Source organism: Pipistrellus kuhlii, unplaced genomic scaffold (genome assembly GCF_014108245.1).
Source record: "Pipistrellus kuhlii isolate mPipKuh1 unplaced genomic scaffold, mPipKuh1.p scaffold_m20_p_2, whole genome shotgun sequence".
In the NCBI taxonomy this organism is placed as follows: domain Eukaryota; kingdom Metazoa; phylum Chordata; class Mammalia; order Chiroptera; family Vespertilionidae; genus Pipistrellus; species Pipistrellus kuhlii.
This window is the reverse complement of record NW_023425515.1, coordinates 129,455,054-129,468,671: the sequence shown is the minus strand read 5'-3', so window position 1 is coordinate 129,468,671 and position 13,618 is coordinate 129,455,054. Positions and strand designations below refer to the sequence as shown.

At 39.3% G+C, this 13,618-nt stretch overlaps 1 protein-coding gene across 11 annotated transcripts in view; it reads right to left on the bottom strand.

The window, feature by feature from the left end:
• Window positions 1-1,645: 1,645 nt before the first annotated feature.
• EVI5 (ecotropic viral integration site 5) overlaps window positions 1,646-13,618 on the bottom strand; it is a 164,334-nt gene continuing 152,361 nt past the window's right edge. For 9 of the 11 annotated variants that reach the window (XM_036444102.2, XM_045584340.1, XM_045584337.1 and 6 more), the window contains one exon: window positions 1,646-5,809. In XM_036444102.2, the coding sequence (XP_036299995.1) occupies window positions 5,495-5,809 (315 nt within the window). In that variant the 3' untranslated portion in view covers window positions 1,646-5,494. The remainder of the gene's footprint in view (window positions 5,810-13,618) is intronic. The other 2 variants (XM_036444113.2, XM_036444114.2) reach the window with 2 other exon arrangements.

Genomic DNA, 13,618 nt, shown 5'->3' with positions numbered 1-13,618 from the left:
GTAAACACCTTGGCGGCTGCAGCAGCAGCGTGATGGGGCTGGTGTCTTCCCCTGATCAGCCCAGTTGTCTCCCTCAGAGGGAGGCCGGACTGCAGTTTAGGCTCGCTCCCCATGGGAAGCAGGACTAAGCTGTCAGTAGGACATATACCCTGAGGGCTCCCAGTCTGTGAGAGGGGGGCAGGCTGGGCTAAGCCCCGCCCAGCCCCGCATGAATTTTGTGCACCAGACCTCTAGTCTATACAATAAAAGCCTAAGTGGCCATTACGGTGGAACGACCAGAATGACTGATACCTCTGATGCACAATGACCACCAGGGGGCAGGAAGCTCAACGCAGGAGCTGTCCCCTGGTGGTCAGTGTGCTCCCACAGGGGGAGTGCCGCTCAGCCAGAAGCCTGGCTCATGGCTGGTGAGTGCAGCCGCGGTGATGGGAACCTCTCCCGCCTCCGAGGCAGCACTAAAGAGCAGCAAGCCGAGCAGGAGCATCAAGCAGGCGGGTGGTAAGATGTGAGGGGTCCCGGACTGCGAGAAGGTGCAGGCTAGGCTAAGGGAACCCCCTATACTCCAGGGTAGGGGTGTCGAACTCAATCAGAGAAGAGGCCAAAATCTAAAATCCAGCCTAAATCGCAGGCCAAATGGTTTACTGAACAGTCATAAACTGTCATTGTGATGGAAACGCAGCGGAGTGCAGTGATGACAGCGCGGTGCGGGCCACATTGCAAGGCCTGGCGGGACGGATTTGGCCCGTGGGCCTTGTGTTTGACACATGTGCTCCAGGGCATGAATTTCGTGCACTGGGCCTCTAGTTATTTTAACTAAAATACAATGAGATGAAACTATTGCCATTAGTGTGTGTGTGTGTGTGTGTGTATGTGTGTATGTATGTGTGTGTGTGTGTGTGTGTGTGTATGTATGTGTATATATATATATATATATATATATATATATATATTTTTTTTTTTTTTTTTTTTAATTAGTATGTCCTTAAAGGAAATAGCAAGTCTAGATATCTGGCCTTTTATTACATTGAAAAATATCACATACCAGCCTCTCTGTCTGGTACTGATCACACATGGGTGGACCAGGTGGATATGGTCCCTGTACCCATAGAGCACAAACCTCACTAATGAGTACCGCATTTTCCGGCATATAAGACAACCCCCTAATTTTACAGTTAAAACATAGGTTTAGACCTATATTCGCTCTATAAGACTACCCCCCACTTCAAAGAAAAGACTTACTTTGCCATCAAGATCTGCAGGTAATTTTTGTGCAATTTTGGTCTTTTGCCCCCGATTTTCGGTTGACACTTTTTCGTTTCAAAAGTTGTCTTATATGCCGGAAAATACAGTATCTGATGTTGGGCCAAGCAGCTTTTTTTTTTTTTTTTGGGGGGGGGGGGGTTGCATCTTATTCTTTTTAGAACTGCAATTTCTGTAATTTAAATCACATATTTCTATGTCTTTAAGTTAATTTTCTGAAGATTTTTCATTTTCTTTCTGAGATGCCTCATTACCTTGGTTATTCATGGTGCTTGATGGTCTACTTCTCTGACTAGGCATCAATGTATGAGTGGTGCATCTCTGTAGATTTTTTAATGTTTGATGCATCTTCCCTTTTGAGTTGAATAGTTTAAGGAAACAAGAATTCTTATAAAATGGAAAACTTTAATTGTTTAAAGCAAAGGCACAAGGAAACATTTCAGGTTATCATACAATGTTACAATAAGAAATTTCAATGGTAAAATAAAATACAATATAATTTTGCATCTCTATAGTATAATGTATTATTCTAGCATAATGTATTATTCTGGAATCTCTTCTTTGGAGTGAAAAGGGAACAGGTAGATCAATGGATATGATGTAAAAACTTAAGATTATAAATAGCATACATTTATACACTCCACTTTTAACCAGAAATCTTAATTTCAGAATGAATTAAAAAAACGTACTGTTTTGTTAATAGAGCAACAAGAACTTTCTTGCTAAAGCTCACTGTTTTAATAAAAGTATATCATTGATTTCTGAAGTGTTAGCTGTCAACATCTGGCATCACAATCATCAAGCTGGCCATACAAAGGCTTTACCAAAATACAATTAATCTACTTTTCTTATTTAAATATAAAATTATAGTGCATGATGTATAAGATAAAGAATAATGAGGAGCCAAATAAGTTCTTATGTCATAAATAATATACTTAAAAGGTCTACACCTTGTGTTCAATCAAAGGCACTACCTGGAGAGTAACAAGTTGCATCACGACCCAAGAAAAGGGTGTTTTTTTTCCATCCAAAGTAGACAGCCAGTTACCTGGGATTTGATGTCTCAATTCATCATCAAAATTGAGTGCCTAATATTTATCAATAAAAAGGGTAGATAGGGAAGAAAGGTACATCTTTGACTTCTTTTTCTAGGATGAAAAATTTACCACTAATTCTTAAAAGGGTGATTGAAGTATTGTCTTGACCTAAAAGTTCTGTCTCATCACCTCAATGCAATTTCCACTTTATTTAGGTCATTTGTAAGCCTCTACCCTTAGTCTTTCAACCCAGGGTGGCAATGACTCCAGGAAGGTGACTAGCCCAAGGGAGTGTGTGTTATTCTAATTTATTATGAGTTTTAAAAATTTATTTCACTCACTTTCCCCCCTGCTCCAACATTCCTCAACTCTGTTTACCTGAATAACATTTAAATGACAAAATAATTAAAATCCACCAAGAAAACACTGTCAACGTCTCAGTCTTACTTTGAACGAAATGGAATGAAATCAGAGCACAGCATCCTATTGCATCCTAAAGGTCAGGAACATTTTAAATTCTTCTAAGGAGTGTTTGAATCAAAGATCTTGAATGAGAAGATGGTTTCTTGTTTTTCACTGTCTACATTACAAGAGTATCAACTGATTAAGGTTTACTTGCTGTGATTCTTTTAATACCTAATTCCAAATCAGGAAAAGTACTTAGGAAATTCTCTAAGAATATATTTCAAGATTTAGAATTCAAACATGATTACAGAAAGATGTTCTTTCTGTTAAAGTCGTGTTATAACCTTGACTCAATGAAGCATACCTTAAAGGTCAATCATACATACTTTGAAGAACAGTGCTGGGATTTTGGAATTCTTTCTCCATTTCCAAAGACACAGGTATCCTTCCAAATCTGCCCACGGTGTCACAGACTTCATGATGTAAAATAGCTGGCACACTTTGAATAGTTTTGAATACAAGATCCACCAGGAAATTTTAGGTTTCCAATCTATTAGCTCAACAGCAAAAGCAAATGGTCCCATCCTCTATTAAGACAAACTGAAGAAGCAAGCATACATTTTAGAGTATCTAAATCAAGGGTCAGCAAACTTTTTCTCTGAAGAGTCAGACAGTTGATAGTTTAGGCTCCTCAGCTTTGCCACTGTAACATAAAAGTAGCCATAGACAGTATATAATGGAAAACCATGGGTATCTAATAAAAATTTGTCAATATTTAAATCTGAATTTCATGATTTTCATGTAACAAAATATTATTTTGATTTTTTTTCCTTCAACTATTTGAAAACGTAAAAAACTTTCCACTTGAGGTCATTTAAAGACAGGCAGCTGGCTGGAATTGGCTCCTGGGTGCAGTTGTGACCTCTGGTCTAGATCATTCAGATTTCTTGATGTGGGCGTTAAAGCAACCATGTGGCCGTGAATCATCTCATTTCACTTGAGCATCAATAGCCTCTAGGCTGACAGTAATGAACCCCGAAGCACCACCAGTCAGGCAATTCTAGGAACAGTATCTATTCTCAAACGCTGTGAAGTGTGGTTTAAACTTATTTAAAATCACATTAATTATCAGAAAAGCAGGGAACTGAGAAATGCATTTAGCTAAACCTTTTCCAACACTTTGGTGTCAGAGAGATCTGCATTAAAATTGTGGTCTGCTACTTACCACGTGACCACAGGTAAGTTATTTAAGCATTAGAATTTAGCCTGGTGCTACAGACACAGCAGGCATGTTCTCAATCTCGTTTCTCAGGCCAATAGCTACCCAGGGCTTCCTGGAGAGGCCTTGTCCACAGAGAGGGGTAGGACTTAACTCTTGGTGTTAGACAGAAACTAGACTTGTCTCTTCTATTCCATCTGTAATATGTATTTTTTCTGCATGTAACATATTGTGCAAAACTGTATTTCTATACTAAATCCTACCTTCCCATCTTATCTTCCAAGGCTATTTTTTCATAGGATGCTGATGAAAATGAGAGTGGAAGCATCCAGTGAACATATTCTTGTCTTTCCATAATGTGAGTGTAACTTAGGCATTTCCTCCAATTTATTAATGATACTCAGTTTCCTAGGAAAAAATAGTATACATGATAAAAAAAAAAAAAGGGAAGAATTGGTAGGAAATCATTCTTATGGCTTTATCTATATATTAGTAATTAAAGAATCTGAAGATAATGCTCATAGATTATTTGCAGATATTATTGTTGGGTATCTTGGACTTCAGTCCATTGCTTAATTTATATTAAATAGAATATTAGCACTAAGTAATCTGTGTTGTAACTTCTGTAATTATGGATAATTTGTTAGTTTCATACACGTGAAGTTAAAAGGTCTCACCAATAGTGTTTTTGAGCAAGCATCAGTTATAAAATCTGCTAGTGTTGAATGCTAAGTACTAAAACTATTAAAATATTAGTGTTAGGTTTTATTTTCAATTTCCTTTTAACTTTGTATTTACAGAAGTCCTGTTAGAATGCTGAAGGCAGTCACTTTGCAACATGTGCATTCTCCATATAAAATGATGTTCAGTGTTGGGTGCTGCAGATTTATAAATTATGTACAAAAACAATATATTTATAGATAACTTACTGCTCTGGATGATAAGCAATATATGGAAGTATATGATATGCACATAAAAATTAGAAATTCAAACGAAACTTAAAACTCTCAAAACAGTTAACCCTTAATTTGTATTTAAACATTATATGGGAAAAGGACACCGTGTTTGGGAACTTTCAGTGGTCCACTAATGAAGCAGTAATTTCATTGGGAAAAAAAATCCCTCCAAACACAAAAGCATAAGATAAATCAGATGTGTGTCTTGGTCAAATGTTTGTAGACAGCTGCCCTGAAAACAAAATGATAAACATAAATACACAATTTGTTTACTAAGCATAAAATATTGCACAAGAGCAGTTTTGTCTGAAGAAATTTAAAGTTTCCATAGTTCAGAACTTCAAAATGGTTCCCACATATAGATATAATTACATTTTCTACACAAGAAACATTAAGATTCAGTAATACTGCTAGAACCTTATTTTTCACATTAACCATATTCCAATCTACTTTATGGCAAAAGTTAGTCAGTGGTGACGGTTTGGCAAAGATCAAAAGGCAGATAAGATTGAAAAAATATATATATATATGTACATATGAAACAGATATGTCCCCAAAAACCCTTAATCATATAACTGATCCCTTAAAAAAATCCACAGTCTAGTTCACAGTGATGGTCAGACAGTGGTTGAGTATGATTCTCTCTTTCCTGGGAGCCGTTCCTTTTGATCCACTTGACTGCCCTCTCTGGTCTCCATCACACTGTCTTCTGTTTCGCTTTCACTGCCATCTGCCACAGTGGGGGCTTCAGACCTCGCGCCAGATTTTCTGTGCAAAGGAAAACCAATGCCACTCTCCCGTAAGGAATTGTCTATGAGATCTTCATCAGAGGAATGGGATGATTCGTCATCTCCTATTAAGTGGTTGACGATGTGGATTCCATCAAAAGGGGGTTGGCCCAAGAAGCCCCTCTGGCCTTTTAGGCACCTGAGCTGTCAAAACAAAATCCAAGTTAATACAGTCACCTGGGGGAAATACATACCTCAGCAAGAAAACAGACATTTCATGTTTAAGGAAGATGAAACATTGACTTCCTCCTATTTATAGATAGAATAGTAACTACCAATTTTCGAGCGACTCCTGTGTGTTATGTAATGGGCACATAATGTGTTATGTTAATTGAATAATCACAAGTCATTAAGGTAGATTTTATTATTCTCATTTCAGAGACTCAGGTAGAGCAAGTTCCTGAGGACACATAGCTAATAGTCAAGTTTAGAACCAGATTGAACTTTCATTTTATTAGAGGTAATACAATGCACCCCATGTACCCATCACCTAATACAACACTGATTATCTGATTATAGTATACCTCTTCAGTCCCTGGAATTTTCTGAGGTAGATCTTAGATATCCTATCAGTTCACCTATAAATAGTTCAGAAGATATGGACTTAAAAGTCATACTCCAAACTATCACACTGTCTTTTAAGAGCATGTCTTCTTAATTCAGTGAATCATGAAAATAACTTACAAATCATTAAAACTTGCTTTAATGTCCTGTTACAATATCCTAAGAACTTGCACCACTGTCAGCCTGTTAGAGCAGGAATGCCTCCGCGCACTAAGTTATTTCCTTCTGTGTGGGGGATGCCCGCAGTGGGTAACGCTTTTGCTTTCTCTCCCCTCCTCTTTCCCTCCCCATCACGTAGGGGACAGCAACTGCACGTTTTGCTCAGCTCCTTCTCTTTCCATCTTTGGGAACCAGGCTGTTTCTCTGTCCCTGGAGTTTTATAGGGTGTGATCCTCAAGGGGAAAGGGTTGTGGAGATCAAATGCTACATTTTACTGGCAGGCAAGTCTAATTCTAGAGTTCATATCGAAAAACCCACTGTCACAAAACTAAACCACATCCCCCCCAAACCCAGCTTTATCAGAATTTAAGATTGTTTCTTTTCATCATCTGTCAATTCTCTGCCTTAATTCCTTCACATTTCCAAACCACCATCATGGATACTACTACTTGCACTACCATATAATTAAGACACAACTCTTGTCCTCAAGAGTTTATGTTTTAAATGTAAAACTTAATTTTGATATTTCCATGTGTTAAAAATGCAAAAACAATAAAAAACAATTAACTATAAAAAATCTTTGATTATCAAGAATTTTGCTGAAATACACCACTGCATTCTCCTATCCTTATCGTTACTGTCCATCTTCAGTTTTGTTTCTCAGGGACAAATTCCTGGTCACTTACTATCTTTCAAATCTTGAGATAAAGGCAATGTGAAACATTCAGGAAATATTACATACACTTTCAAAACTAACGGTTCTGAGTAAAGACATTACATGTAAGCTTTGCCAGAACACCTCCAGCTTTCCCTACAGACTTCCAGGAAGACATGAGGAAACCCAGCACCACCCTGCTGGTACGTGACCACAGGCACAGGAGGGTGCTGCGCTCGGTGGCAGAGAGAACACAATTAGCCGGAGGTACAATGTAACTGAAATAACGCCTTTCCCCCTGGCAGGGCAGGGGGTACAGACTTGGAGCTGAATCTGCAGGGAAAGGACAAAGAGCACCACACAGCCTCCCCATGGTTGTGATACCCACTGCATTACAACCGCCATATCCATGTTCTGACGCAACATCCTATCACCATATTGCAACACATGATTTATGGCTCCAAGTGTTAAATTCAGTCAGTTAATCTCTTCCTTTCTCTCTTTTCCCCAGGCCCTTTTGAAGAGATAATATGGAACACGTGATTCCTTTTTCCTGGTTGTGACAAAGGAGGAGCACAGAAGGGGAACCACAACTTCCCAACTGTTTGGAAAGTGGTAGTTTTCCGATGCTCTAGCAAAACTTACTACAATTAAAACACTGCGGTGTATCAGACGTTAATAAGCCATCTCAAGTATTACATAAAACTATAAGTTGAGGGTCATTTCCTTAGTGTCAAAGAAAATGCAATTAGTGCTGCTTTCTTTTTGAGAACTGTTAATATAAAATGGCAAAGGCATAGAGGAATTGTTCTGGTGGGCAAGAGAAAAGGTCAAGGGAAGAGACTATTTGGTAAAACTTAGTTGTCTCCTGGGCCTAGGAGGAAAGTGGACACTGGGCAAGGAATTACAGAGTACTGAGTACCCACAGAGTGATCTGGAAGGGCTGGACTCCAGGGGGATGTCCTCCGGGACCCCTCCTCCTGGAATTGGGACTTGCCTGGAAGAAGACCAGAGCCGGGCCCTCTAAAGTACAAAGTCTCGGTTGCCTAGCTCTAAGAACTATTCTGCTTATCCTTATTACTATTCTTTTAGGAACTAATTATATTTAAACAATACAAAAAGCAGGTATTTAATCTTCTCAGCCCAACCCAACCCCCCAAAACTTTCAGGGACATTATTGGTAACAAACTTAGATTAGCATGTCTCAAAATATGGCCCACTGGCCCCCTGTATCAGGATAACTGAGGACGCCTATTAAACATGTAGAATCGTTTCCTAGATCTAAGAGAAGCTTGAGAGTGAAATCCCGGAGTCTACATTTTTAAGAAGCATCTCAGGAGATTCTGACATCCTCAGTTTGAGAAGCACTGTGGTAGATCCTCTATTCCAACCAAATGGGACTGAGTCACAGAGGACTTACCTGAAATGGAACTCTTAATTACTCAGGACAAAAATGGGGCTGAGCTATGGACGTCTCCTGTGTGTGTGTCTGGTTCATACAAATGGACACCACCTTCTGCAGCACAACTAAGCGAGGCCACCTCCACCATCCAGAAAGAAGCAGTCAGTTTAAACATCTTCCCCTGAAACTTTCTCCTGGTAGGGTCCAGGAATGTGTATATTCAACAAAACCGAACTGTTCTGCCCAGTCAGCGTGGCTCAGTGACTTGAGCATCAACCTACGAACCAGGTCACAGTTCGATTCCTGATCAGGCCACGTGCTTGGGTTGCAGGCTTGATTCCCAAAGGAAATCTACAGATTCCCAGAGGAAAGCTACAAGAGGAGGCAGCGTATCAATGATTCTCTCTCATCACTGATATTTCTATCTCTCTCTCTCCCTCTTCCTTCCTCTCTGAAATAATAATAATAAAAAAAGAACAGGATACTCTAAAAAGAGATCTTAAAAACAAACAAACAAATGAAAAGAGATCTTAGACATACATTTCTCTGTCATGAAAGACATGAGCTTTGAGACTGAAAAGGCATGTGAAGTACCCGGGCACAAAGAAAAGAATTAAGTATCCAAACCCAAACAAAAACATGTTTTATATAAAATACTAGAGGCCCGGGACATAAAATTCATGCACCCAGAAGGGGGGGGGTCCCTCAGCCCAGCCTGCACCCTCTCCAATCTGTACCCCTCAGGAGATGTCCGACTGCCAGTTTAGGCCTTTTCCCGGGGATTGGACCTAAACCAGCAGTCGGACATCCCTCTCACAATCATGGACTGCTGGCTCCTAACTGCTTGCCTGCTTGCCTGCCTGATAGCCCCTAACTTTCCCCCCTGCTGGCCTGGTCACCCTCCACGGCCCCCCTGCTGGCCTTGTTGTCCCTCACTAACCCCCTGCCAGCCCTGTCGCCCCAGGCAGCCTGTGTTCGGTCATCTATCCAGTTGTTTTAGTCGTGACAACCCCTGGCTTTTTATATATTAGGATTAAGAATCAAAATATCAGATTTCTGAATTATAGAGCAATGCCTTTAAAATTCTGAGGGAAAAAAAGTCTAATCTACATTTAATTATCTTTAAAATTTTTTATGCTCATTCAAACTATCAATTGTGAGGCTAAAATATGAGTTAAAAGTTGCAATGACTTAATCTGACCCCTCAAAGAAAACCCTTTTTTGGGTGAATCACAAGAACCAAAAATTAAATGAAACATTTTTACAGTTTATCTCCTATAAATCTACCCCCCCGCCCTGCCCCTCCAGAAGAAGAATTTGCTACATTAAATTGAAGCACAGCAAGAAAGAAAAAAAGACATCCTTTCTTCTTTTTTTTAATCCAGGAAAAAGAAAGTCCAATAAAAAGTGAAGTAAAAGGAATCCCTACGATGCCATAAAAGCTCTCAAGATGATAATTATGCAGGAGGCTTGAGGCACCTCGTCCTCACTGAGGCAGACCGGAGCAGATCAGAGAAAAGATTTCTTCAACAAGGACAAATGAATAGTACAACTAAACTGCTTGAACAGAAGAGATGAACATATATAATAACAGTGGATTTACATGATACTAGAGGACAATTACACATAAGAAAACACCACAAGAAAAAAAATGAAAAAACTAAGACAATCATTTGAATAAAAATATCATGTAAAATAATCACATTAAGACATTGTTTTTATACAACTGAATGCTATTTGGCAATAAAAAAGGAATAAAGTACGGATACATGGATAAACCTCAAAAACATAAAGGTAAATCAAAGAAGCCAGATACAAAAGATGATACTGCATGATTCCATTTATATGAAACATCCAGAATAGGCAAGTCCATAGAGACAGAAAGTAGATCAGTGTAGCTAGGACGGGGGAGAAAGGAAGTGACTGAAAATGGACATGAGGTTTCTTTTTGGGGTGATAGAAATATTCCATAATTGTAAATTTTATCTCAAAAAAACTGTTTAAAACAGAGTCAGAAAAACAAATTACCCCCTCCCCAAACCCACATTATTTTCCAAACTTTCCTCCTAAGACCATCTTGGAAACCTGTAAAAAATAAGACTTCCCAGGTATCTTGGTCTCCATTCCCGAGGAGAGGCCTGAGGAGGTGCACTATTAAGCATCTGTGTGCTTGTGGTTGCACCGTGAATTAATACAGACTTAAGGATGTAAGTGTAAATTAATGTTGATCCTGAATACTAACATAACGAGTTATTATACAGGCATATTTCCTTTTATTGTGCTTTGCCTTACTCCACTGACAAATATTGCATTTTTTACAAATCGAAGGATTATGGCAAATTCACATTGAGGAAGTCTATGGGCACCATTTTCCCAGCAGCATTTGCTCAGTTTGTGTGTCTGCATCACATTTTGGTAACTCTCACAATACCTTAAACTTTTTCATTATAGTCATGTGCTGCAACTATGTACTGCACATAAAAGGTGGTCCCATAAGATAGAGCTGAAAAATTCCTATCACTAGTGATGCTGTAGTCGTTTTAACACTGGAGTGCAGTATAATATTTATGTTTGTGGCAATGCTAATGTACAGTGTTTATAAAATTTACAGCAGTGTAATGTCCTAGCCCAATGTTTCCCAAACTTTTGACATATGTGTACCCCTTCTATAATTTTCGTAACGCTGAGTACCCCTCGTACTCATGAGAACGTAGAATTAGGCGCAGCTAAGCACGGTGCAGTGCATATCCCCACCAAACTCCGGTGCAACGCGTACCCCCACCAAATTCTTCCTGTACCCCTGGGGGTACGCGTAGCACACTTTGGGAAACACTGTCCTAGCCCTTCACATCCACTTACCATTCACTCACTGACTCACCCAGAGCAACTTCCAGTCCAGCAAACACTACTCATGGTAAGTGCCTTACTATACAGATATACCATTTTTTAATCTTTTATACTGTATTTTACTATACTTTTTCTGATTTAAGATATGTTTAGATACATAAATGCTTACCTTGTGTTATAATTGCCTACAGATTCAAGACAGTGACATGATGTACAGGTTTGCAGCCTGGGAGCAATAGGCCACATCATATAGCTTAGGCGTGTAGTAGGCTATACCATATAGGCTTGAGTAAGTGTACTCTATGATGTTTGCACAATGACAAAAACCCTTACTGTCACATTTCTCAGAAAGTATACCCACTGTTAAGCAATACAGGACTGTATTATATGTTATGGTGACCTGTGATCAGTAATCTTTGATGTTACAATTGTAATTGTTTTGGTGAGCAATGAAACATGTCCACAATTCCACCAAATGGTCATGTCCTCCCCCCCAGCTCCTTCTCTCTTTCCGTCTCTTCAGGCCTCCTTAATCCAATAGACACAACAATATTGAAATTAGGCCAATTAATAACCCTGCAATGACCTCTGAGTATTCAAGCAAAAGAATAGTTACATGGCTAACTGGAAAGCTAGAAACGACTAAGCTTAGTGAAGAAGGCATGTTGAAAGCCAACACAGGCCAAACAATTAGCAAAGTTGTGAGTGCAGAGGAGAAGCTCTTGAAGGAAGTTAAAAGTGCTACTACAGTGAATACATGGATAAGAAAGTGAAACAGCTTTATTGCTGATACAGAGAAAGTTTTAGTGGTCTGAATAGAAGATCAAACCAGCCACAACATTCCCTGAAGCCAAAGCCTAATCCAGGGCAAAGCCTAACTCTCTTCAACTCTATGAAGGCTGAGAGGTGAGGAAGCTAGCAGTTACTTCATGAGGTTTAAGGAAAGAAGCCATCTCTATAACATAAAGAGCCTGTGAGTGCTGATGAAGTTGCAGCAAGTTATCCTGAAGATCTAGCTAAGAGTGAAGGTGGCTACACTAAACAACAAGTTTTCCATGCAGACAATACCACCTTATATTTGTTTTTGTTTTTTTAAATATATTTTATTGTTTTTTTACAGAGAGGAAGAGAGAGGGATAGAGAGTTAGAAACATCGATGAGAGAGAATCATCGGTCAGCTGCCTCTTGCACACCCCCTACCGGGGATGTGCCGGCAACCAAGGTACATGCCCTTGACTGGAATCGAACCTTGGACCTTTCAGTCTGCAGGCTGACACTCTATCCACTGAGCCAAACCAGCTTCGGCAATATATTGTATGTGGGGTTTTTTTTTGTTTTGTTTTTTAAATATTTTTACTGACTTTTAGAGAAAGAGGGAGAAAGAGAAATATTGACTTGAGAGCAAAACATTGATTGAAACCTGGACATGTGCCCTGACGGGGAACCGAACTGCAACCTTTCAATGCACAGGACACCACCAAACCAACTGAGCCACACTGGCCAGGGCAAAACAGCCTTATGTTGTAAAAAGATGCCACGTAGGAAGAACTTTCATAACTAGAGCGTAGTTAGCGTAGTGAATGTCTGGTTTCAAAACCCCAAAGGACAGGCTGACTCTCTTGCTATGGGCTAATGCTGCTGGGGCTTCAAGTTGAAACCAATGCTCATTTACCATTCCAAAAGTTAGGTTAAATCTAATCTGTCTGTGCTCAGAGAGAAATAGCCCTTTCAAAATACTGACATGATGCCTGGCCACCCAGGAACTCTGATGGAGAGGTACGAGACTAATGTTTTCATTTCTGATAACACAACATCCATCAAGGAAGAATTCTGACTTTTGAACCTTATTATTAAAGAAATAGATTTCATAAGGCTATGGGTGCCGTAGATCAGGGATGGGGAACCTTTTTTCTGCCAAGAACCATTTAGATATTTATAACATCATTCGTGGGCCACACAAAATTACCAACTTAAAAATAGCTTGTTATATACGTTCAAACATTTAATTAACTCACCCTAATGCCTTGACAGGGCCAGACCAAATGATTCCTCAGCTTTATATGGCCCTTGGGCCAGATATTCCCCACCACTGCTATGGTGATTCCTTTCATAGATCTGGGCAAAGTAAGCTGAAACCTCCTGAAAAGAATTCACTATTCTAGATGCCATTCATTACTCATAGGAAAAGGTCAAAATATCAATATGAACAGGATTTTTTAAAGAAGTTGACTTCGAGGAATTCAAGATTTCTGAGGAGGAAGTAAATACAGATGTCATTGAATATAGCAGGAAAACTAGAATGAAAAGTAGAACGTGAAGATGCACT